Source organism: Carcharodon carcharias, chromosome 15, assembly GCF_017639515.1.
Source record: "Carcharodon carcharias isolate sCarCar2 chromosome 15, sCarCar2.pri, whole genome shotgun sequence".
Classification (NCBI taxonomy): Eukaryota; Metazoa; Chordata; class Chondrichthyes; order Lamniformes; family Lamnidae; genus Carcharodon; species Carcharodon carcharias.
In genome coordinates this window covers 32721494-32744062 of record NC_054481.1, presented here as the reverse complement: position 1 = coordinate 32744062, position 22569 = coordinate 32721494, and the positions used below count along the sequence as shown (strand labels likewise).

The 22569-nt window shown below is 45.4% G+C and overlaps 1 protein-coding gene across 1 annotated transcript in view; it reads right to left on the bottom strand.

The window, feature by feature from the left end:
* Positions 1-1496: 1496 nt before the first annotated feature.
* Positions 1497-22569, bottom strand: part of LOC121288294 (netrin-3-like) — a 251320-nt gene continuing 230247 nt past the window's right edge. The window contains exons 6-7 of the mRNA XM_041206820.1: positions 14933-15007; positions 1497-2394 (exon numbers count right to left, since the gene is read on the bottom strand). Of these exons, the coding sequence (XP_041062754.1) occupies positions 2063-2394; positions 14933-15007 (407 nt within the window). The 3' untranslated portion in view covers positions 1497-2062. The remainder of the gene's footprint in view (positions 2395-14932; positions 15008-22569) is intronic.

Below are 22569 nucleotides of genomic sequence, written 5' to 3'. Positions count from 1 at the left end.
AGTCTTTCAAAATTGATCACTATTCTCCTGATAGTTCATAGTGGTACATTGTGTAGATTGTACATTCTACTGCCCTTGATGGATGTAATGGGGATTGAATCCAGTGGCAGCATTACTGAGGGTGTGATAAATTGGATGATTGTGGTGTACTGCATGACATAACACATTGAAGGATGGGGAAATGGTATATTGGAGCATGCGGTATTGAAGAATGTGGGTATTAGAGGATGTGATGTTTAGAAGTATGTGAAAATGTAGGATTTGGAATATTAGAGGATGTAATAAAGAAGAACATGCATTTATGTAACACATTTTACCATCTCAGGGTGCCCCAAAGCATTTTACAAACAATGACGTTTTTTTAAATGTTGTTATTGTTGTAAACATAAACAGGAAAAGATGATAATAAATTTGCACACCCCAAGCTCTCACAAACAGCAATGAGATAATGAACCAATAATCGGTTTTCGTGATGTCAGTTGAACGATAAAAGTTGGCCAGCATGTCAGTTCTGCTGCGAATAGTGCCATGCGCTCTTTTATGTCCATCTGAGAGTGCAGAAAGGACCTTGGTACTGGGGTGTTAGACCAGATTATGTGCTCAAGTCCCTGAATTGGACTGGAAGCATCAACTTATCACAGAGGTGAGAGTCTTACTACTGAGGCAAGGCTGACACTTTTATCAGAGGGTGCCATATATCACGGGGTCGAACAGAAGGTGTAGTATATCAGAGGGTGTTGAGAATCACTGGGTGCAGTGCATTGAAGAATGAGGAAGGTAAATTGGAGGGTGCAGTATAATGAAGGGTGGAATCAGAGGGAATAGTATATTCAAGGGTATGATATAGCAGAAGGTACAGTATATTGGAGGGTGAGGAAGTTATATTGGATGGCATGGTGTAATGGCGAGTGAGGAGGATATATTGAAGGTTATAATGTATTGAAGGGAGAGGAAGGTATATTGCAGGGTATGGTGTATTGGAGAGTGAGGAGGTATATTGGAGGATATAGTGTATTGGAGGGAGAGGAAAGTATATTGGTGGGTATGGTGCATTGGAGAATGAGAAGGGTTTATTGGAAAGTATAGTTTATTGGAGGGTGATGAGGGTATAATGGATGCTACAGTATATTGGAGGGTGAGGAGGGTATATTGGATGCTACAGTATATTGGAGGGTGAGGAGGGTATATTGGATGCTACAGTATATTGGAGGGTGAGGAGGGTACATTGGATGGTGCAGTATACTGGAGGGTGTATTGGAGGGTACAATATATTGGAGGGTGAGGAGACTATATTAGAGGGTACAGTATATTGGAGGGTGAGGCGGGTATATTGGATGGTACAGTATATTAGAGGGTACAGTATAGTTGGAGGACTGCTATTACAGCTCCTCTGGTGAGGAGATCAAGGGAGTATTGAAAAGGAAATGTTTCATTAGGCTGAAGGGTTGCGTGTCAAACAGCGAGTTTTACAATGCTAATGTGCTTTGTAAAATCTAATTGAAATTGGATATTTTCAAATCACAGTTCGAAATACACAATGTTAACAGATAACTTGCTGCATGCCAAATGCTTTGTCTGCTTATAAAAGTCCTGGAACCTGTCCATATTTACACTCTGTGTTCAGCACAGCTGTCAGGCTTACATAGACCACCACGTTTTGTCTCATATGTTAGTCATAACAGGCAAAAACAGAGGTATGGTGGACTTCAATGGGGATAGCCAGCCAACTAATGGGTAGGACATGGTGAGTATGTCCTTCTGTTAGATAGTACCGGGCTCTGTGATCAGACAACAAAGCTTCTGTAGCGGCCTGACCTTCACCCCAGAGAAAGAGACTCATGACCACATTTAGAAAAGGATTAAGCAATCTGAAAAGCATATTCAGCCAACAACTTGTGTAATGTGCTAAGCTGAATATCATGTTGTTTCCTGCCTCTAGTTCCCTCCTTACAGTTTAACGCCCTTCAGCCTGTTCTGAAAGGTAAATATTTTGAACCCAAAGTGTATTTACATTGTGGCCCATGATGCTTCTCACAGAGTTTTTTTTTTCTGAATGAGTTGATCAGGCTTTCCCACATTTCCCTTTTTTCTCTTTGCGTTGGAATTTCCGAAGTCTTCTTGTCCACACATCCCGCCACTGAATGACGAGGCTGTTCTTATCAGCCACAAGGCCTCCAAGCCTCTCAGACACGCTGTCAATGTTCCCCATCACTAGGTACTTTTTGGTCATTTGGATCTTTGGGCACTTGCATGCCAAGTCTTTCATATTAATCCACAGGAACTGGTCTGCCCGTTTTATCTTCTCATCCCTGCTTCGATAAACTGACACAATATTCACGGTGAACTTTGCCCATTCACTCACTGTCTCCATATCCAGAACATTAACCTGAACCGCTGGAAAAGGATAACAGAGAAGTTAGTCTGCTTTCAGTTCAGAGACATTCGAGAGTTTTAAAGCATCTGACAATCATTAACATCTCTTCACTAGCATCCAAAAAACGCTTCAGAAAAACTCTGGGCCTGTTTCCTGACAAAAAAAACTTTAGAAATGAGTAAGAATTCTTTCAAAATCCTCATTAATTTTCTATTTTTAAACTAACTAGCACCATCTGTTGAAAGCCTTCTTATTACATCTTGAGCTGGTCTGCAGCTGCTGAATTGCCAGTTGGTACAAGGTACATAACACAACACTAGGTCCCAGCTTTGATCTCAGCTGGTGTGTGACAACACTCTTAAACCAGGGATAGGGAAATATATCCTATCACTGTGGGGAACCACAGGCTCTAATTGATGTCCCATCACTCTGGGATCGGATATTGATTTGGAAGCTAATTAACTAATAGCTATCAGATCATATACATTTATTTCTATTTGCACCATCAATTCATCTATCTTGTCACAAATGCTGCAAGCACTAAGATAATGAGTCTTTAATTCTGTGGTTTTACCATTTTTCCCTACTATGACTCTATTTAATGGTGCACTGATACGTTTGCATGCTCTGCCCCTTCCTGTTACACTTTGGTTATCATTACCCATATCGCTATCCTGAATTATTGTCCTTTCACTTTGCCTTGAACCTCTCAGTTCTGAATCATAAAAATTTACATCACAGAAGAAGGACATTCAATCCATTGTGATTAGCTTGAGCTGGCTCTTTGAAAAGGCAGTCACCCCCGGTCCCACATTCCAGCATATTGTTTATAACCCTGTAGGTTCATTGTCCTCAAGTACCTATGCAGCTCAAATTATGGAATCAGTTTCCACCACCTTTTCCGGTTGAACATTCCGATCCCAACAACTATAAGAACATTTCTCCTCATCTCTCCTCTAGATCTTTTTCCAATCATTTTGAATCCATGATCTCTGATATTGACCCAGCGCCAGCAGGATTAGTTTTTCCCTATCTATTCTATCCAAACTTCTCATCATCTTAAACCTCTATTAGGTCAGCTTTTACCCTTCTCTGTTCTAAGGAGAACAGTCCTAATGTTTTCAAACTCTCCTTATAACTGAAATCCCTGGTAACATCCTGTTAAACCTCCCCTGTACCCTATCTAAGGCCCTTACATCTAAATTGTGGTGGCCAGAGTTAGTTTATTCTTTCACATGATGTGGGCATCACTGGCTAGGTCAGCATTTATCACTGATCCCTAACTGTCCTTGAGAAGGTGGTGGTGAGCCACCATCGTAAATTGCTGCAGTCCATGTGGCGTAGGTTAGTGCTGTTAGGAAGGGAGTTCCAGGATTTTGACCCAGCGACAGTGAAGGAATGGCAATATGGTACCAAATCAGAATGGTGTGTGGCTTGGAGGGGAACTTGCAGGTGATAGTGTTCCCATGTGTCTGCTGCCCTAGTCCTTCTAGGTGATAGAGGTTGTGGGTTTGGAAGGTTATGTCAAAGGAGCCTTGGTGAGGTGCTGCAGTGCATCTTGTAGATGGCACACACTGCTGCCACAGTGCATCGTGGTGGAGGGACTGAACATTTAAGGCAGTGGATGGCGTACCAATCAAGCAGGCTATTTTACCCTGGGTTGCCCACAAAACTCCAACTATGGCCTAGCCAGTAATTTATGAAGTTTTAGCATGCTGTCTTTGCTTTTATATTCTATTGCTCAATTTATAAACCTAAGTGACACCAATGCATTTTGGTCACATTATTAAGTTGCCCTGCCACCATTAAGAATTTCTATTTACGGACACAAAGGTAAGTCTCTCTGCTCATCTACACTTTTCAAAATCATGGAAATGAAGGAAATGGCTGGCGCTTTGAATAGGCATTTCGTATCTTTCTTCATAGTAGAAGGCAATAAAAGGATCCCAATAATAGTAGAAAATTAAAGGGGCAAAAGTTGGAGGGAAGGTGGTGGCATTGGAAGACCTTCAAACAATACCGCCCCAGAGAAAAATTACTAGGAAAACTAATGGGACTAAAGTTCCCTGGACTTGATGAGCTGCATCCAAGGGTCATAAGATAAATGGCTGCAGACAGTGGATGCAGTGGATGCAATGGTTGTAATCTTCCAAAATTCCCTAGATTGTGGAAAGGTCCCAGGTTGAAAAGCTGCAATTGTAACACCACTATTCAAGAAGGAGGGAAGCAGGAAACTATAGGGTTATATAGGTATAGTTAGCCTAACACCTGTCATTCAGAAAATGCTGGAATCCATTATTAAGGAAGTAGTAGCAGGACATTTAGAAAATCATATTACAATCAAGCAGAATCAACATGGTTTTATGAAAGGGAAATCACATTTGACAAATTTATTAGAGAAGATAACAAACACAGTGAACAAAGGGAAACAAGTACATGTAGAGCGGAATTTTCAGGTACTGCCAGCGGCGGGTTTCATGGCAGGCAGGAGCGGAAAATGTGGAGTGAAGCCAAAGGTCAGATTTCTGCTGGCGGAAAAGGGAGTCGGAATTTTCCCCTCGCCACTTTCATGATGGGATGATGGCGGGTCAGCTTTCCCACCAATCCCTGCCAGGAAGGCTATTTGCATGCATTAGCTTGTCATGAATACTCATTAAAAATGCAACTCGCCAGAATCAAGCTCTCTCTCCCGATTACGTGCCACAGGAAGTTAGCCAGGTCTTAATCCTTCTAACCATACTGCTAAGTCTTAGTGGATCCCCAAAATCCACAGCAGAGGTGGAGGCAGCCTTTTCACTGCTACACTCTGTTGGCTTTGATAACTTTGGCAGGCGTCCTCTGGAGGGCTGAGGCCAGGAGGGCCTTGGCCTGCTTTGGATCTCCTGCTGTGGGGCAGGTGCACCCTCCTTGGCCTGTACAGTTGGAGGTGATGGGGTCACAGGCAGAGGGGATTGGGATTGGCTTAACACTTATGGAGTTACCTGAGTGGATGGTCCCAGGGTGTCCAGCTGCTGGTCCTCCTCCCTGTGGGTGCCCAAGGGCCCCTGCCTGAATCCCTGAGGACAAATGGCACCTGGAGGGAGGTCGAGATGCCCGGTCCCCCTCTCTCCTAGCCACTGATGGATCCCACCAATGTCTATAGCAATGGAGAGAAGGTCCATGTCCAAATCCGGCAGAATCTGCTAGACCAAGGTCTCCATGGTGACCACCAACCTTCCCATGGAGACTTTGAAGAGCTCCTTCGTTTTAGTCTGTAGGCTGCATCTCACAACTCTGCTTGATGTCTTTGCATCTCCAGCATGTTTCCAGAAGCTCATCATCTGACTCAGACTCAGCGGGTGGCTGTTCTCCAGCAGTCCTCTGAGTACCAGAGAGCTGCACTGTCACTACCTCCAATTGCTGCGGAGACGTGTCTGTGAGGTGTTCCCCAGAATGTAACCCCAAGCCTAATCTAGAACTATGACCCACCTAGGGGTGTATCTCTGCTGGTGGATGCTGCAGGTGAATGCTGTGACTGGTCTTCTTCAACTGACTCCTCAGCATCCTCCTCTGAGGTTGGCTGGGACTAATGTTTCCTGCCGGTCTGCCAGGATCTATTGCTGCTTGTAAGAGAGCTAAACCTTGGTGCACTCTTCTTGTTCCTTGGGGCCACCTCCAGAACTTCCAGCCACACAGCTAGGCTGCAGAGAGCAGTAATATGTGGGCTTGGGTAGTGTTTAAAAATGGTGCCAGGAACTTCGACCCCATGAGGTGACGGCAGGCAGACGAATCAGGGCCCACCCTGCCACATGATTCAGCGAGCAGCTCGCTTATGCATAATTAATGAGGCTTCAAGCAGAAGATCAGGCATGAGAACCCGACCTGCCGATCAGCAGGAAACTCGTAATAATCCTGCTCGCCACTGTACTTAGTCTCCGGAGTGGAAAATTCTGCCCATAGTGTATTTGGATTTCCAAAGGGCATTTGATATGGTACCATATAAGGTACCATGTATGGCACAAGATAATAATTCATGGTGTTGGGATACAATGTTAGCATGGATAAAGGATTGGATAGCTAACAGGAAACAGAGAATCAGGATAAATGGGTCATTTTCAGGTTGTGGAGTGCCATAGGGATCAATGCTGAAGCCTCAATTATTTATCATCTCTATTAATGACTTGGATGAAGGAATCAAGTATAATTTACCAGATCTGCTGACGATACAAAGATAGGTAGGAAAGCAAGTTATGAGGAGGGTACAAAGAATCAGCAATGAGACATAGATAGGTTAAGTGAATGAGCAAAAATTTGGCAGGTGGAGTATTAAGTGGAAAAATGTGAGATTGTCTACTTTAGTGCGAAGAATAGTACTGTAAAGCAGAATATTATTTAGATGGAGAGAGACTACACGATGTTGTGGTACAGAGGGATCTGGGTTTCCTCATATATGAATCACAAAAAGTTAGCACGCAGGTACGGCAAGTAATTTGGAAGGCAAGTTGACCTTTATTGCAAGGGGGATGGAACATAAAAGTAGAGAAGCTTTGCTACAACTGGTAAGACCACACCTAAAGTTAAGAACATCATTCAGAAGATAAAAGAAGCCAAATGGAGATGGCCTGGGCATGTTGCTTGATAAATTGATAACAGATGGACAAAAATATTAATGGAGTTGTAGCCAAGAAGAAGGTGGAAACATAGAAAAATTTGAAGAGATGACATTACATCATACTTGGGAATTATATGGGCAAAAAAGCAAGGAATAGAGATGAGTGGATAAAGCAAGTGAAGGGTTACATCCAACACTGGATAAACACAGCCTAAATGATGATGATGATATTTGCATTGGAGGCAGTTTAGAGAAGGTTCACTAGATTGATTCCAGGGATGAAGGAGTTAGCTTATGAGGAAATATCTTGCAGGTTGAGCCTATACTCATTGGAGTTTAGAAGAATGAGAGGCGATCTTACAAAAATATGTAAGATTCTGAAGGGTCTTGACATGGCAGATGCTGAGAGGATGTTTCTCCTCATGGGGTATCTCGAACTAGGGGGCACAGTTTCTGATTGTAGGGTCTCCCATTTAGGATGGAGATGAGGAGGAATTCTTCTCTTGGAAAGTAATTAATCTTTGGATTTCTCTTCCCCAGAGAGCTGTGGAGCCTGGGGCATTAAATATATTCAAGACTAAGATAGACAGATTTTTGATCTACATGAGAAGCAAAGGTTATGGGGGACAGTCGGGAAAATGGAGTTGAAGCTACAGTCAGATCAGCCATGATGGTATTGAATGGCAGAATAGGCTTGGGAGCTACTCCTGCTCCTATTCCTTATGTTCTTAGGCTCTTATATTGTGATGACCCATGTGCTAGGAAAAGCCTGTATTTTCTTTTGTGAAAGAAAAGAACCAAGTGCACTGGGAAGTATTTTGAAAGAGGGTTAATTGGTTTCCTTATTATCACAGCATTAGTTTCCAAGAAATGTGTCCTGTTTCACAGACCACTGCCATGCACTAATTATCTCCCCTTGCTTCCACAGGCACATCTGGGAAACAGCCGACGGAGTCCATGACCCAGGGCCTCCAATCAAGCCTCAAAGAAAACTCTGAAGAGGAATCTGGAGGCACCCTCCTTGAAGTCCCATCACAGTGCTCACCCACACCCTCCACCAGTGCAGAGACACACATCTCGATGGGATCTAGCTTTACATTAGCCTCAGGATCACAATCTGGTGAGCACATCTCAATGCCTGGTCCGCTGCAGGCAGCGGTAGGGACTTCCCAAGTGTCTGGCACTCGGAGGACTGCTGGAGGCCAGAAATTTGCTGAGATCGAGTCCGGTGACAAGCTTCTGAACTTGGTCATGTCACAGTTGCTAGAGCTGCAAAGGCAAGCTTGAGAACATCAGGAAGAGATGTCCACTGCACTCCTCAGATTGCAAGGCATGATCAGAGTCCGTCCGCTTTCAGGCGATAGTGCCTGCATGCCAACGCACCAAGGTCAACTCTGGTATGATGGTGGCTGCCATGGAGACCTTGGTCCAGGATGTTGCTCTTGCACTGCTGCATGAGTTTAACTACATTATTGATGCCATGGCTGGCTTCCAGCAGTGTCAATGCAAAAGAGGTGCGGGGCAGCTCGATCTCTATCCAGCTACCCCATCTCCTCAAGGAGTCAGCCAGGGGCTGTTAGGCACCCATAAGGAGAAGGATCAGCAGGTGTACCTCCCCTGAACCATCCATCCAGGTGACTCCAGGAGTATCCAGCCCATCCTAGTCCCCTCTTCCTGTGACCTCAGCAGCTCCCGGTCCACAGGCCAAGGAGGGTGCCACTGCCACACAGCAGGACCCCGAAACCAGGCTGGGGCCCTCCAGCTGTCGGCCCTCCAGAGGATGCCCACCAAGGTCATCACAGACAGGGCGTAGCAGTCAGCAGGCTGCCTCCACCTCCGCTGTGGACGGCCGGGGAGCACTATGACGTAGCAACAGGTTTAGGAAAGTTAAGAAGAAGAATTAATCACTTATCCATACTGTTCACTATTGTTAATTAACTCTCAAGGATGGTTTCTTGTTCCGATGAGCAATGTTCGTGTCACTCAGGTGTGAAACCTTTCTGCACAAGGTAAAGGCAGGTGTCTCAGTCCAGGGCTTCTTCCCTGTGCTCTGTGTAGCCTTCAGACAAGAGCGATGGTCCGGCCTCACATTCCTTAGACACATTACTGATGCCTGCACCTCAATGGTGCTTGTCATTGCTGCCAGAATGTTGTGAGCAGGCATTTCAAAGTTCTGTCATTCTCTCTGTGTGCTCTCAGCACCTTTAATGTGGGGCTGGCCCCCAGTGACCAGTGGCGCTGTGCTGTTGAAGGGGCCAGGTGCTGAAGGCGGACAAAGGAGCAGGTACTTTTGATGTTTCATGGCTGCATATCTATGATATGATTCTGATCACAGAGCACAAGCGAGCTAACCTCAGCCAGATAGGAGTCAGACATTCACACAGGATATGTGAAGATCTATGGAGTGTCCTCACTGCAAGTTGTCAACATCCTCCTGCAATCGAGTGACTGTTAGGGCCTCCACTGCGTCTCCATGACAGAGTGTTATCACAGAGGCCTGAATTTTTCACCCATTGGGTGCACGTGAGCGACGGGCCTGGGAGCGGACAGGAAACGGGCCCCCAACCGCGATTGGCTCCAGACCGCGATTTCACGCTGACTGGCCAATTAATGGCCAGCCAATGTGGAAGGTGCCCTGAGAAAGGCTCAGTACTGCAGGTGGGGGCGGAGAGAGGGCAGGCACCGACGTCACCACGGGTGCTGGTGAGTACTTATACTGAGCTCCCTGAAGGCAGAAAGCTGCCTCAGGGAGCTGCAGACCCCCACAGAATAAAGAAAACAACAAAAATGCTGCAAAATATGTCCAGGCAGCACAATAAAGCACCTGAAAGCAAACCTAATTAGCAAACAGTCCCCAGATATCTCTTTTTATTTTATTTCCCCACGGAGATTTCATCCCACCCTGGATCGAGGTTTGAGCAAAAATGTAAAGGCCGCCTGGCTAATTGGCCCATCCGCCAACCGTAAAAGTGGACAGACCACAAAAAATCGCTTTCAATTGCCTCCTTAATGGGCTTAATTGTCTGCTTAATTGTTGGCAGACGTGCTTCCAACTGCCGCGCATGCCGCCGACCTGAAGGTTGCTCGCGTGTGGCTTGACATTGGGACACTCACCCAACATCATCTCGCACTATCTCACGTCTGTTCAGGTCAGGCGCGAACCCGCCTGCGAGGTGTAAAATTCTGCCCTGAGGTTATGTACGCTGCCATAAACCAGACAGGAGTCAAATATTCATAGGTGCAACATGAGGATCTAAGGTGTCTCCTAACTAGATGTTTTCATCATCCTCCACAAATCTAGCAGCTATTAGGGCCTCCTGAGTGTGCCTGCCTCGTCTGGCCAGTGCAGGGGCCTCATCCCCGTAATCGTCGCCCTCGAGGACCTCCTCACCCTCATCCCCATTGGTGCCCTCCTCATCGGAGGAGACCTCCACCTCCTCCACCTCCTCCTCAGCCAGCTCCTCTTCCCATTGTAGTGCCAAATTGTAAAGTGCACAGAAGGCAACGACAATGCATTGACACCGCCTGTGGGCTGTATTGCAGGGCTCCTCCAGACCAGTTCAGGCACTGGAACCTCATTTTCAGCATCCTGATGGTCTGCTCCACCAAGTTGCGAGTTGCAGCATAAGCCTCATTATAGCGTCACATTGCTGCAGTCTAAGGCCACTGCACGGGTGTCATCAACCACGTCCTCTGCAAGTAGCCCTTGACCCCGAGGAGCCATCCCTGCAAATTCTGTGGACCCTGAAGACGTCAGGGATCTGTGACCAACTGAGAATGTAGGAGTCATGGACACTCCCTGGAAACCGTGCGCAGACTTGCAGGATGCGTTTCTGGTGGTTGGTCGCTGCTGCACATTCAGCAAATAGAAGCCTTTACGGTTGACATAGTTGACCGTGTGTTGCGACAGAGATCTGTGCACCATGTAAGTGCATCCGATGGCACCGGTGGGAAACCCGAGATCTGGGCAAATCCAATTGCTCTTGCATCCTGGCTGTCCTGGTCCCAGGCCAAATGCATAAAATTGTGTGCCCTTGCAAAGTTGGCATCCATGACCTCATGGATGTATTTGTGGGTGGAGGCTTGTGACATCCCACAGAGGTTACCTGTGGAGCCCTGAAAGGAGTTATTGGCATAGAAATTGAATGCCACTTTCCAGGCGACTTGGCGCCAAATCCTGCAGTAGCTGGCAGACGTGACTGACCAGTTCCCTTTACATGCACAGTCTTCGGCGACACTTGTTGTCGGTCATCTGCAGGGATGAAAGGCGGCACCTTTAGACCAACTCGCTGTGGCTTTTTGGTGCCATTTGTGGGAGCCTCAGCCGTCCCTTCTTCCAAAGGGTGTTATTCCTCCTCTGCGCAGCCAGGTGCCTCAGTCGCTGTCTTCTCAGTCATCTTCGTTCTCTGTACTCCACGAGGCACACAGCTAGTTCATCAGGCTTCATGATGCTGATGTACTCCTCCTGCAGGATGAAAGAGAGAGACCTGTGGGTTAGCATAAGTGTACTAAGAACCTTTCTTGGTTAAATCTGAAGGCCCCTTAATGCATCCCAGAGAGTGCTGGCCACCACTTGGATGGCCAGAGATTAGTGCACTGTATGACTGTCCAAAACTGCACCCACCCCGCCCCACCCCACCTGACTGATTGCTGGCAGCTTTGACCATTGGTCTGCATGCTGTGGCCTCAGCTCAGATGCAGGCATTCTCCTAACCCACACTGCAAGGCTGCACTGTTAGCTTGAACCTTGGGGGAGACTGGTCCAAACTGGGACGTTGACATCGCAAGGGGCTGTGAGCGCCTCCACCTGTGACTGCTCCATGGCCAGCTTTAGCAAGAAGATTGTATAACATGCCCATTCAGTCAACTGTTATGCAGTCCACTATAACACTCATCACTTTGCAGTCTGTGCCTGAGGGATGAAGAGCTCTGGAGCATTTGGTGACACTTTGATGCCTCTGCATTGCTTGAGTGGGCAGAGAAGCTAGAGACCCAACTCCAATCATATCAATATAACTGCACCTGAACTGCCTCAGCTGCAGATGAATGGTCACTTTATATAACATTTCCCTGTGGCCGCTTCCCTCACCCGCTACCCCCCCCCCCCCCCCCACCCTGCAGGACAGCCCTTGCACCCCCCCGATAATGCACCTCAACCATAGGGCAGCACTTGCACCCCACCCCCCAACATGCCTCAACCACAAAATGGCCCTTGCCCCAACCACCCCCACCAACCCCCAATGCGCCACAACCTTGAAGTCCAACAGGCAACCTGGGCGAGCACACCTCAAAGTTACTGTGTACTCACCTACGAGTTCCCCTCAAAGTGCAGCCTGCCAAGTGCACACTTTGTAAATGCTGTTGTGAAACATGTCAGTGTGCAATCAAGCTGATGTGGGTGGATGATCCAACAGAGGGAGATGAGTCCAGCGGGTTGGCCTTACAATGATATGCTGATGTGTTACAATGAGGTTCCCAACGTCTGATGGCAGGAAATGCGGCCTGCCATTGGTGGGCGGAGAGGACGATCGCAAACTGGTTTCACGACGTTGTGAAACTGATTTTTGGCTTTCTCACCATATTGTCCGCTCATGTCACCGAACACGCCTGGTGCCAGTGGGCACGGAAAATCCAGGCTCAAGAAATACAGGCCCAACTTACTCAATCTCTCCTTATACTTTGAGACAGTGAAGTGAACTTTTGTTGCACTCCATCTAAGGCAATATATCCTTCCTTATGTAAGGAGACCAAAACTGTACATTGTACTCCAGGTTTGGTCTCACCAATGCCCTGTATAATTGTAATAAGACTTCTACACTCTTATACTCCAATCCCTTTGTAACAGTATCTAACATACAATTTGCTTTCCTAATTGCCTTCTGTACCTACATGCTCACCTTCTGTAATTCAAGTACAAGGATATCCACTCTCCTCTGAATGCAAACATTTCCTGGTCTCTCACCATTCAAAAAAATATGCTGCATTTTAAAATTGTTCCTACCAAAGTGGATAACTTCACATTTCACTACAATGTATTCCATCTGTCATGTTCTTGCTCACTCACGTAACCTGTCTATATCCCTTTTGCAGCCTCTTTTCATTCTCCTTACCGCTTACTTTCCCACTTAATTTTGTACCATCAGCAAACTTGGATATGTTACACTGAGTCTCCTCATATAAGCTATTAATATAGATTGTAAATAACTGAGGCTCAAGTAACGATTCTTGCGGCTCCTCACAAGTTACAGCCTGCCAACCTGAAAATGTCCCGTTTATTCTTAGTCTTTGTTTTCTGTCCATTAACCATTCCTCAATCCATGCTAATATATTAGCCCCAAAACCCATGAGTCCCAAGTTTGTCTAATAATCTCTTTTGTGGCACCTCATTGAATGCCTTTTGAAAATCCAAATACACCACATTCACTGATTCCTCTTATCCATCTTACGAGTTACTTCCTTAAAAAGCTAACAGGTTTGTCAAACACAATTTCCCTTTCATAAGTCCATGTTGACTCTGCTTAATCATATTTTGATTTTCTAAGTTCCTAACAATAGGTTCTAGTATTTTGCCTACTACTGATCTTGATTTAACTGGTCCATTGTTCCCTGTTTAACCAAGGTTTGATACAAGTTTAATATGGCTTCTCTGATTTTTAATTCTATCCTACTAGGAATGAACAGCAGTGTTTTGTTTGCATTTTATGGCCTTATTATCCTGCATCACTATTTTTAGTATTTTGCGTATCTCTACCCCCAGATCCCTCTGCTCCTCTTCTCCATTTAAACACTCATTATCCAAGGAGCCTGTGACCTCCTTCTTCCTCCCAAAATTCCCCACCTCATACTTCCCTGCATTGAAGTTCATTTGCAAATTACATGCCTATTCTGCAAGTTTAAAAATATGTCCTAAGAGTCAGAGAGTCATTTACAGCACAGAAAGAAGCCATTCAGGCCAATCAAGTCCATGCCAGCTTGCTGTGGAGCAATTCAGTCAGTCCCAACCCCCCCGACTCTATCCACATAGCCCTGCAAGTTTATTTCCCTCAAGTTCCTGAAATGATTCAACTTCAAAATTGGTAAAATGGGGGAATTTTCCAAGGCACTTGGAGATGGATTTGGAGGAAGGATTTGGAAAACAAATTCAGGGACAAACAGGCTAGTTTGCTAACAAGTTCCTCTCTCCATCTACTTTGCTCAAGGGCTGGCTGGGTCTGATGCAAGCAAACTGTGCATCTGTGATGGATGAGAAGCCAATTTAGGTCCACTAACAGGTAGTTAAGATATCAATTTTCAGTGATTTTCCCAGCACAAGGCAATTTTGACAGTATTGCAATAGGTCCCTCTTTTACTTTGCACAGACTTCCTCCGCTTTAAGTATTCGTACCCCAGGCCAATTTGGTATGGTCCATAAATTTTGAAATTGTACTTCCTATTCTTGAGTCCAATTTGTTTATGTAAGCGGTGAGTAACAGTTGTCCCAGCACTGATCCTTTTGGAAGACCACTTTCCACCTTTTGCCTAAGTAACTATCATTAACCTCTGCTCTCTATTTTTTCATTCATAGTCAGCTTGCTAACCATTCTAATACTTGTCCTCTGACATTATATGCTCTGACCTTAGTCATGAGTCTCCAATCTAGCACCTTATCAATGGCCTTTTGAAAAGACAAATAGATTGCATCTACTACATTACCCTTGTCTCCTCTTGCTGTTATTTCTTCAAGGTGTTCATTAAGGTTGGTCAAAACTGACCCTTCCTTTCAAACTCTGTGCAGATTAATTTTTATTACATTTTTGGTTTCCAGATGATTTTATAATTGAGGTTCATTACTGTGGAATCACAAGGTCTAATCAATATACATCACTGGACAATTGCAGGGTTAGTGTTGCAATGTTACTCAGAGCAAGCCTTGATTTGAGCATTATTTGGAACTAGCACGTAACAGCGTATGAAATGATGTAGCTTACCATAGTCTTTCTTGCAGTATTTTTTCATGTTGATCTTCAGGTTTCCTTTCACAGGTTTGCAGTAGGATTCACAGTCTGGGAAGGAGATAAAAGGAATATGTATATCAGGGTGATACAATATGTCCTAGGTCTCATCTTCCATGTTTTAGTGACACTATGGCTTAGACTCCCATAGCCCCGCATCCCATGTTCTTGAAACTTTGCTCCATTCTCTTTACTCTATATCATGAAGTGTTTACAATACTCTTGATTATCCTTCCATTAAAAGCAGATTAAATGATGCAGCTCTCCACACCTTGTATTGCAGCCAACAAATAATAATTTATTTCTAATTATTATTCAGAGAATTTTTTAAAAAACTCTTTGCTATTATTATTTCCCTCCCAAAAAGAACTTGCAGTTTTACTGGCACACACTGCATCCTATAAATGCACCTTTTGTTAGAGGCAGCTGCACTGAGCCTGAAGGTATTTGTGTGGCTTATTCACATTACAGGCAATGCACAGTTTGCCAAGCTTTGTTCAGCATTAATTACTGGACCTTTCACTCATAATTTGTCATTAATAAGCTCAATGCTGCCTGGTGAAAAGAGAGCGAGTGATTGATACCTGGACAGTTCCCTTCTTTCACTGCTTGTAAGTCTGCAAGCTTCTGATGTGGTGTGAGGTGCTGCTGTTACATCTTTCAGCTGAACCCAATTTGGGTTCGGTGTTCTTGTGCTGTGACGCTGGGATGAGAGTCCTGCTGTTAGCAATGTGGTGTGAAGCACTTTATCTTCCAATGCTTCCTTTCCCTTTTTATTGTCATCCTTCTCAGTTATAAGTGATAAGGTACAGAACACGGGTGCTGGGGTCAGGACCCAGGGATATTGGGGTCTGGTCCCATGGATGCTGCACACATTCCTTGGTCCTCACTGTAGTTTCCATTCTTTATATCCAAGCTGGATAATAAATGTTTCAGGCTCTCTGACTATAGAGAGCCTCTCTTCAGCCACCATCAATGCACTCACACTTTTCAACAGAGGAACCTGACTTGTAATGAGGCACAGGAATGTTGGCTGATTTCCACTCTCTAGCCCAGAAATAATGAAAGGAAATGTGACAAATTACAATCTTAATGCAACCAGCTTGCACAGTACTTAACAGTGAAATAATCAACACCCAGGAAGCCATCAGAGATTATTACCATTTGTTTTCTAATGGAAAAAAGGAAAGATAAACATGGCATAATGATTCTCAATACCAGAAAATATTTTCTTCACAATTTTTAAAAATAAAATCTGGGGACTGATTGAATCAAACGTTGCATTTCCATAATAGTAACGTAGGTCTGAAGCAACCCTGACTCTTGCAGAATAATTTTTCAAAATTATTCATTCACAGAACATGGGCATGATTGGCTGGGCCAGCATATATTGCCTTTCCCTAACTTCCTTTGAGAAGGTGGTGATGAGCTGCCTTCTTGAACCACTGCAGTCCAGGTGGTGTTAGTACACCCACAGTGCTGTTAGGAAGAGAGTTCCAGTATTTTGATCCAGTGATAGTGAAGAAATGGTGAAATAGTTCCAAGGCAGGATGGTGAGTGAATTGGAGGGGAACCTGCAAGTAGTGGTGGTCCCATGCATCTGCTGCCCTTGTCCTTCTATGTGGTAGAAGTAATGGGTTTGGACGGTGCTGTCGAAGGAACCTTGGTGATTTGCTGCAGTGCATCTTGTAGGTAGTACACATTGCAGCCAGGGCAGCTGGTGGAGAGAGTAACCTTTAAAGATGGTGGATAGGCTGCCTTCAAGTGGGTTGCTTTGTCCTGGATGGTGTTGAGCTTCTCGAGTGTTGCTGGAGTTGCACTCACCAGGCTAGTAGAGAGTATTCTATCACACTCCTGACTTGTGCCTTGTAATTGGCAGACAGGCTTTAGGGAGGTCAGAAGAAGGAGTGTTCACTGCAGAATTTCCAGTCTCTGGCTGGCACTTGTATATATAACTGGCCCAGTTCAGCTTCTGGTCAATGGTAACCTCCCCAGGATATTGATAGTAGGGGTTTCAGCAAAGATAATGCCATTGAATCTTTCTTGGTAGACATGGTAATTGCCTGCCACTTGTGTGACATGAATGTTACTTGCTACTTATCAGATCAAGTCTGAATGTTCTTCAAGTCTTGCTGCATGTGGGAATGGACTGCTTTGTTATTTGAGAAGTTACAAATAAAGCTGAGTTTAGCAAACAGTGAACATCCCCACTCCTGACTTTTGTTGGAGGGAATGTCATTGATGAAGTAGCTGAAGATGATCGGGCTTAGTACACCACCTGAGAAACTCCTGCAGTGATGTCCTGGGGCTGAGATGATTGGCCTGCAATAACCACAACCATCTTCCTTTGTGCTAGGTATGGCTTCAATCAGTGGAGAGCTTTCCCACTGATTTACCTTGGCTTCAATTTTACTCAGGGTTATGCATGCCACACTCAGTCAAATACCATCTTAATGTCAAGGGCAGTCATTTCCTCATCAGCTCTGGAATTCAGCTCTATTTTCATCGAAGCTGACCAGTATAAATCCAATCTAGCCAATTACCGCCCTATTCATCTACTCTTAAAGTCAGCAAAGTGCCTGCAACACTGCTAATAAGTGACAATTACTTAGCAATAACTTGCTCACGAGCATGTTTGGACCAAGGCTGTAATGAGGTCTGGAGCCAGGTTTCCTTGGTGGAACCCAAATGGAGTACTGGTGAGCACCTTCCATCACTTTGCTGAAGATTACAAGCAGACTAATAGGGTGGTAATTGGCTGGATTGGATTTCTACTGGTTGGCTTTGATGTGTGAAATCCTCTGACTGAGGATCCCAGATCAGTGTTGTCATCTTCACATGGAACAGGAGTCCCAACCAGGTTCCAAGGAGTTAGGGAGAGAGATCGACCCTGTTAAAAGTGGCATCAACTGGATGCCTGAACACACCTCACCTAGTACAGGAATATTCTGGCCATGAATTTAGAGTGAATATCAGTGGTTTATGGAATTCCTACTAGTTACAGTGTGTTATGCATATCATTACCAGTTACATATGGACTATCAGTGAATTATTGAACTACTGTGGATTATGAGGGGTATCTTGAATATTAACAGCATTATAATTAGATACCAATTGTATTTCAGGAATATATAATTAGTTTCTCGTGGAATCAATTTTCTTCCAACCACTGCTTTCCAGGTTTATTTAGTTCCATTCAAATATTTACAATCTATAAAAATATCTTAGTTGAAGAGACAGAGAGTAATGTATCCAAGTTTGCTGTTAACACAAAGCCAGGTAGGAGTATAAGTTGGGAGGAAGACACGAAGAGGCTGTAAAGAGATATAGACAGCTTAACTGAATGGGCAACACGCAGCAGATGGAATATAATGTGGGGAAGTGTGAGCTTACTCACTATGGTAGGAAAGATAGAAAAGAAGAATATTTTTATTGGATGAGAAACCCAGACATATTGATATTCACAGAGTTCTTCTATCCTTGTACATGAATCACAAAAGTTAACATAAAGGTACAGCAAGCTATTAGGAAAGCAAATGGTACATCAGTTTTTATTACAAAGGGATTGGAGTATGAGTAAAGGAGTTAAAAATTGGATAAGACCCATAAGCGAACACAGAGATTATGATGAGAGATTACCAATGCCCTAGCGAAGTGATATAGGCAGCACACAAACTTCATGCAGGGTTCTGAGGTTCATACAAGATGAGCACACCACTTAGCGAGGCTGTACCTCTTAAAGTTAGGGTGCATTCTGGCTCCAGCAGGGGTGGGAAATGCCTGGGAGAGACTTTGTGAGCAGGAAGAAAGCTGAGAAATGGAGCAGCAGGCCAGACTTCCCTGGTTCTCTACCTCCCAGGTTCTCTGAAGCAACACTGGAGGCCTTAGTGATAAAGGTGAAAAGGTAAAAAAGGCCATCTTTTCACAGGTGGCCAAAAGACTGTGTGGATGAATATTGAAAAGGGAATGGGAGCAGATAGCTATGGAGGTCAGTGCGAGGAGTCTGGCTCTTACAACCTGGCTATAGTACCATAAAAGATTCAATAACCTCACAATTGTCATGGTCAATGAATGCACTTTCCTGCCCACTGCATCACCAACCTCATACGCTTCCCAATGCACCACATCCCTCTCAACAATCTTTAGAAATCAGGACTGATGCCTAACATTCAAATGCTGCATCGCACGCTGACACATTTATCAATGTTGCAAGTTTCACACCCACATCTCACAACTTCCCCTTCAGGTTTCTGCCCAACCACAGCGTTGTGATTACTACCACGGGTAGGGCAAGAAGGCAGGACCCGAATCAACCTCAGTTGGAGCGGGGATCAAAGCGCATGCTGTAGGCACCAATGTGATTGACACTGGCCATCCAGCCAACCGGCCCCCCAAGGACCCAAAGCTGCTGTGGCAACATACATTTTTACATGCATGTTGTAGCCTGGAGGTATGGATAGTGATGGTACAGGCTCCAGGAATCTCTCCCACTCATACCACCTGCCATTGTCACGTGTTGGAGGGATTTATAGGTTGATATTCAACTTGTTTGGTCACATTATGAATGCACCTTCCATGGTCATCAAGTCCTGGAGTGGAACTTGAACCCAGAGCATCTGGCTTGGAGGCAGATACACTACTCACTGCACCACAAGACCTCCTCAGCTCTGCATACTTCCAACTAATTCAGCTATGGCACGTAGATCATACAAACACCTTGCAACATGCTCACTGACATCTTTCCTTCTCTCCTGTAGGACAAGGTCACACATCATAGAAGGGAGTAGCAGAGAACTCCTGCATCTTTTGAGCCACTTCAAGGAGACTTGTGGCATTACAGCTAGGTCCTCAAAACCAGACTCCTCGCACTGACCTCTATGGCTATCTGCTCCCTTTCCCTTTTCAGTGTTCATGTATGGGGGTCTTGTGAGCATGTGTGGAAAGATGACCTCTTTCTTCTTTTTCATCATCATCACTAAGGTCTCCATCAGAGAACCTGAAAACCCTCCCTTCCTGCCTGTTGTTCCATTTCTCAGCTTTCTTCCTGCTCACAAAGTCTCTCCCAGGCATTCCCAACCCTGCTGCAGCCAGAATGCACCCTAACTTTTAGAGGTACAAACTCGCTCAGCTGTGTGCTTACCTCCCATAAACCTTGGGCCCCTGCATGAAGTTTGTCTGCTGCCTATATCATTTCGATAGGGTGTTGGATAATCTCTCTTCATAATTCCTGTGTCCATTTATGGGTGCTGTGAATTATTTGGCCGGCAGTGACTGAGGCCATTGCAACTGGTGTCAACGAGAACATCCAGATTGATGGCATATTCCTGCTTTGTGTATCTTCTCAAATCCCACTTCATCCTCATCTTGCTATCTGGCATGAAATGCAAGCTGCAGGTGGTGTGGCCATGGACCTCCTGCTTTCCATCCAACCCCATCTCCCTCAGCCCAACCTTCCCCTTCTGCATTTATGCTTTCTGATACCCAAGAGATGCCAGCTGGCCAGCCTGACAATGAAGGGTGCAAGCAAGAGCAGACATTTGAAGAAGCATTGTCATTTGATGTGGCCCTCACAGCCACCAGCTCAGAATACTGGCACTGTGCTTACTTTTGTGGGTAGTATAGAGCTAGGATCAGCATGTAGTGAGTCACTAAGAATGAGTGGGCTACAGCAAAGCCAGGGGAAAGGATAGGGCAAGGTTGCAGACAAGTTCTGCTGCAGAGAACTCAGATGAGGATCTTGATGTGGATCGTACAGGAGAACACTGATGAGCAGGCACACAGAGATGTCTGGTGCACTGCCAGGCCTGCCACCCAGCCTGCTGGCACTATCAAGGAACATGGAGGAGTCCAACTCCAACTTGGCACCAGACTTCATGCAAAGCTTGGGGCTCATCTTTTCTAGCATGGAAGTGGTGGCCAATTCCATGGCAGCATTTGAGGGCCTAGTCTTGCTGCAGTACCTGGTGGCCTATGTCACAGCTTCCATTTCAGCAGAGGCAGAAGCAACTCAACGCCTGAGTGCTGCAGTGGAAGTTCAGACTGAGATCGTGAAATCTTAGCTTGGTGCCATGCAGCTCAGACTGGCTGCAGATAACAGTGCTCAAAGGGGTTTTCAGCTGCTCCAACGGATTACTAGGATTGCTGGTGCTGGCCCATGTGGATGCTGTGACTCTATGGAATACAAAGCTGTTGTCCTTTCCTAGGGTGACAGCATTTGTGCTCCCACCATTAGCACTATGCCAATACCCGTGCTGAGCTGGTGCAGTCCGTGTCCTCAAGGCTTGGAGTTGCTCAAGGGTGATTGAAAAACCATCTGCCCGCTCCCTGATTGAAAGTCAATGCCTTCCACCAGCCGTGCTGCAGCCGCTGTAGCAGCAATACTTAGGAACACTAGGAGAGGCAAAGAAACCCGCAAAACAGGCTCTCAGGGAGTGTGTAAGGATGGTTAGTTGAGTATTATATGTATTACTGGAAGTATTATTGGATAAAATTGGTCTGGAATGGTTGGTTTGTGAAGTCTTTCATTTTAGCATTTTGACCAAGACTGTGATGTCTGGAATAAAAAGATGGAAAGTCAAGGTGGTGTAGGGCAATGGTAATCTGGGGATTTCTTTCACGGGAACCGGAGACTGATGAAATGCTCATGGACAGTCTGCCCACAGTATGATCACACTCAGTTGTCTCTGCTTCCTCCTTGTCCCCTTTCTCTTCCTACTGAGGTGGCTGTATAGGCTATAACTTCATAAGGCCAGGTTATGTAGGAGGCTTTTGACCACCGTGAATTGTGAGACACATTCTGGTGAGAACTGAAGGCCTCTCTTGAGCAGTCAAAGCAGAGGAACCAGTGTTTGAGGATACTGATGGTTTACCATGTGATATTCCTGGTTGCAGCATGGGCTCCCATTGTCCGTGCACCGTCTGCATCTGGTCAGGTAGTGGAGGGTAGTCATGAGCCACTTGTAAAGAGGGTAGCCCTTGTCACTAAGCAGCTAGCCTCTGGTTCATCATGTTGGCTCAAATATAATGAGAATGGGTGACTGGTGCAGGCTAAAAGCATTGTGATTGCTGCCAGGATACTGGGCATCAATTGACATGATGTTCTGTGCATGGTTGCACACCAACTGCACATTAAGGGAGTGAAAGCTTTTGTGGTTTTTCTGCATTTTCCTATTAAGATTCAGCATGTGCAGTCATGTGTGTGCAGTTGATGGCTCCCTGCACCATTGGGAATCCCGCTACCGTGGGAAAGCTACATGCCCACTGCTCTTGCCCCTGAGAGATAACTAAGAAGTACCCTTTCTCCTCGAGTGTAGGAACTCAGTCATCACCCTGAGACAGCGATGAATGATGACTGTAAGATGTTGGCAATGGTGCTGGCATCAGCCTGGAAGGATCCTAAAGTGGTGAAATTGAGATGATCTTGACGGCCACTGGCAGCACCATCCTTGCCCTGTTTGCAGTGCAGAGTAGGTTGGAGGAGGTGGCACAGTTCAATGACCATCTTCCTAGTGAATCATAGCCAACTTAGACACTGCTCCTGGCTGAAGTGAAGGTAGGTGAAGTGATCTCTGAATACCCTAGATTGTTACAGTCTCCTACTGAAAGGCTTTCTC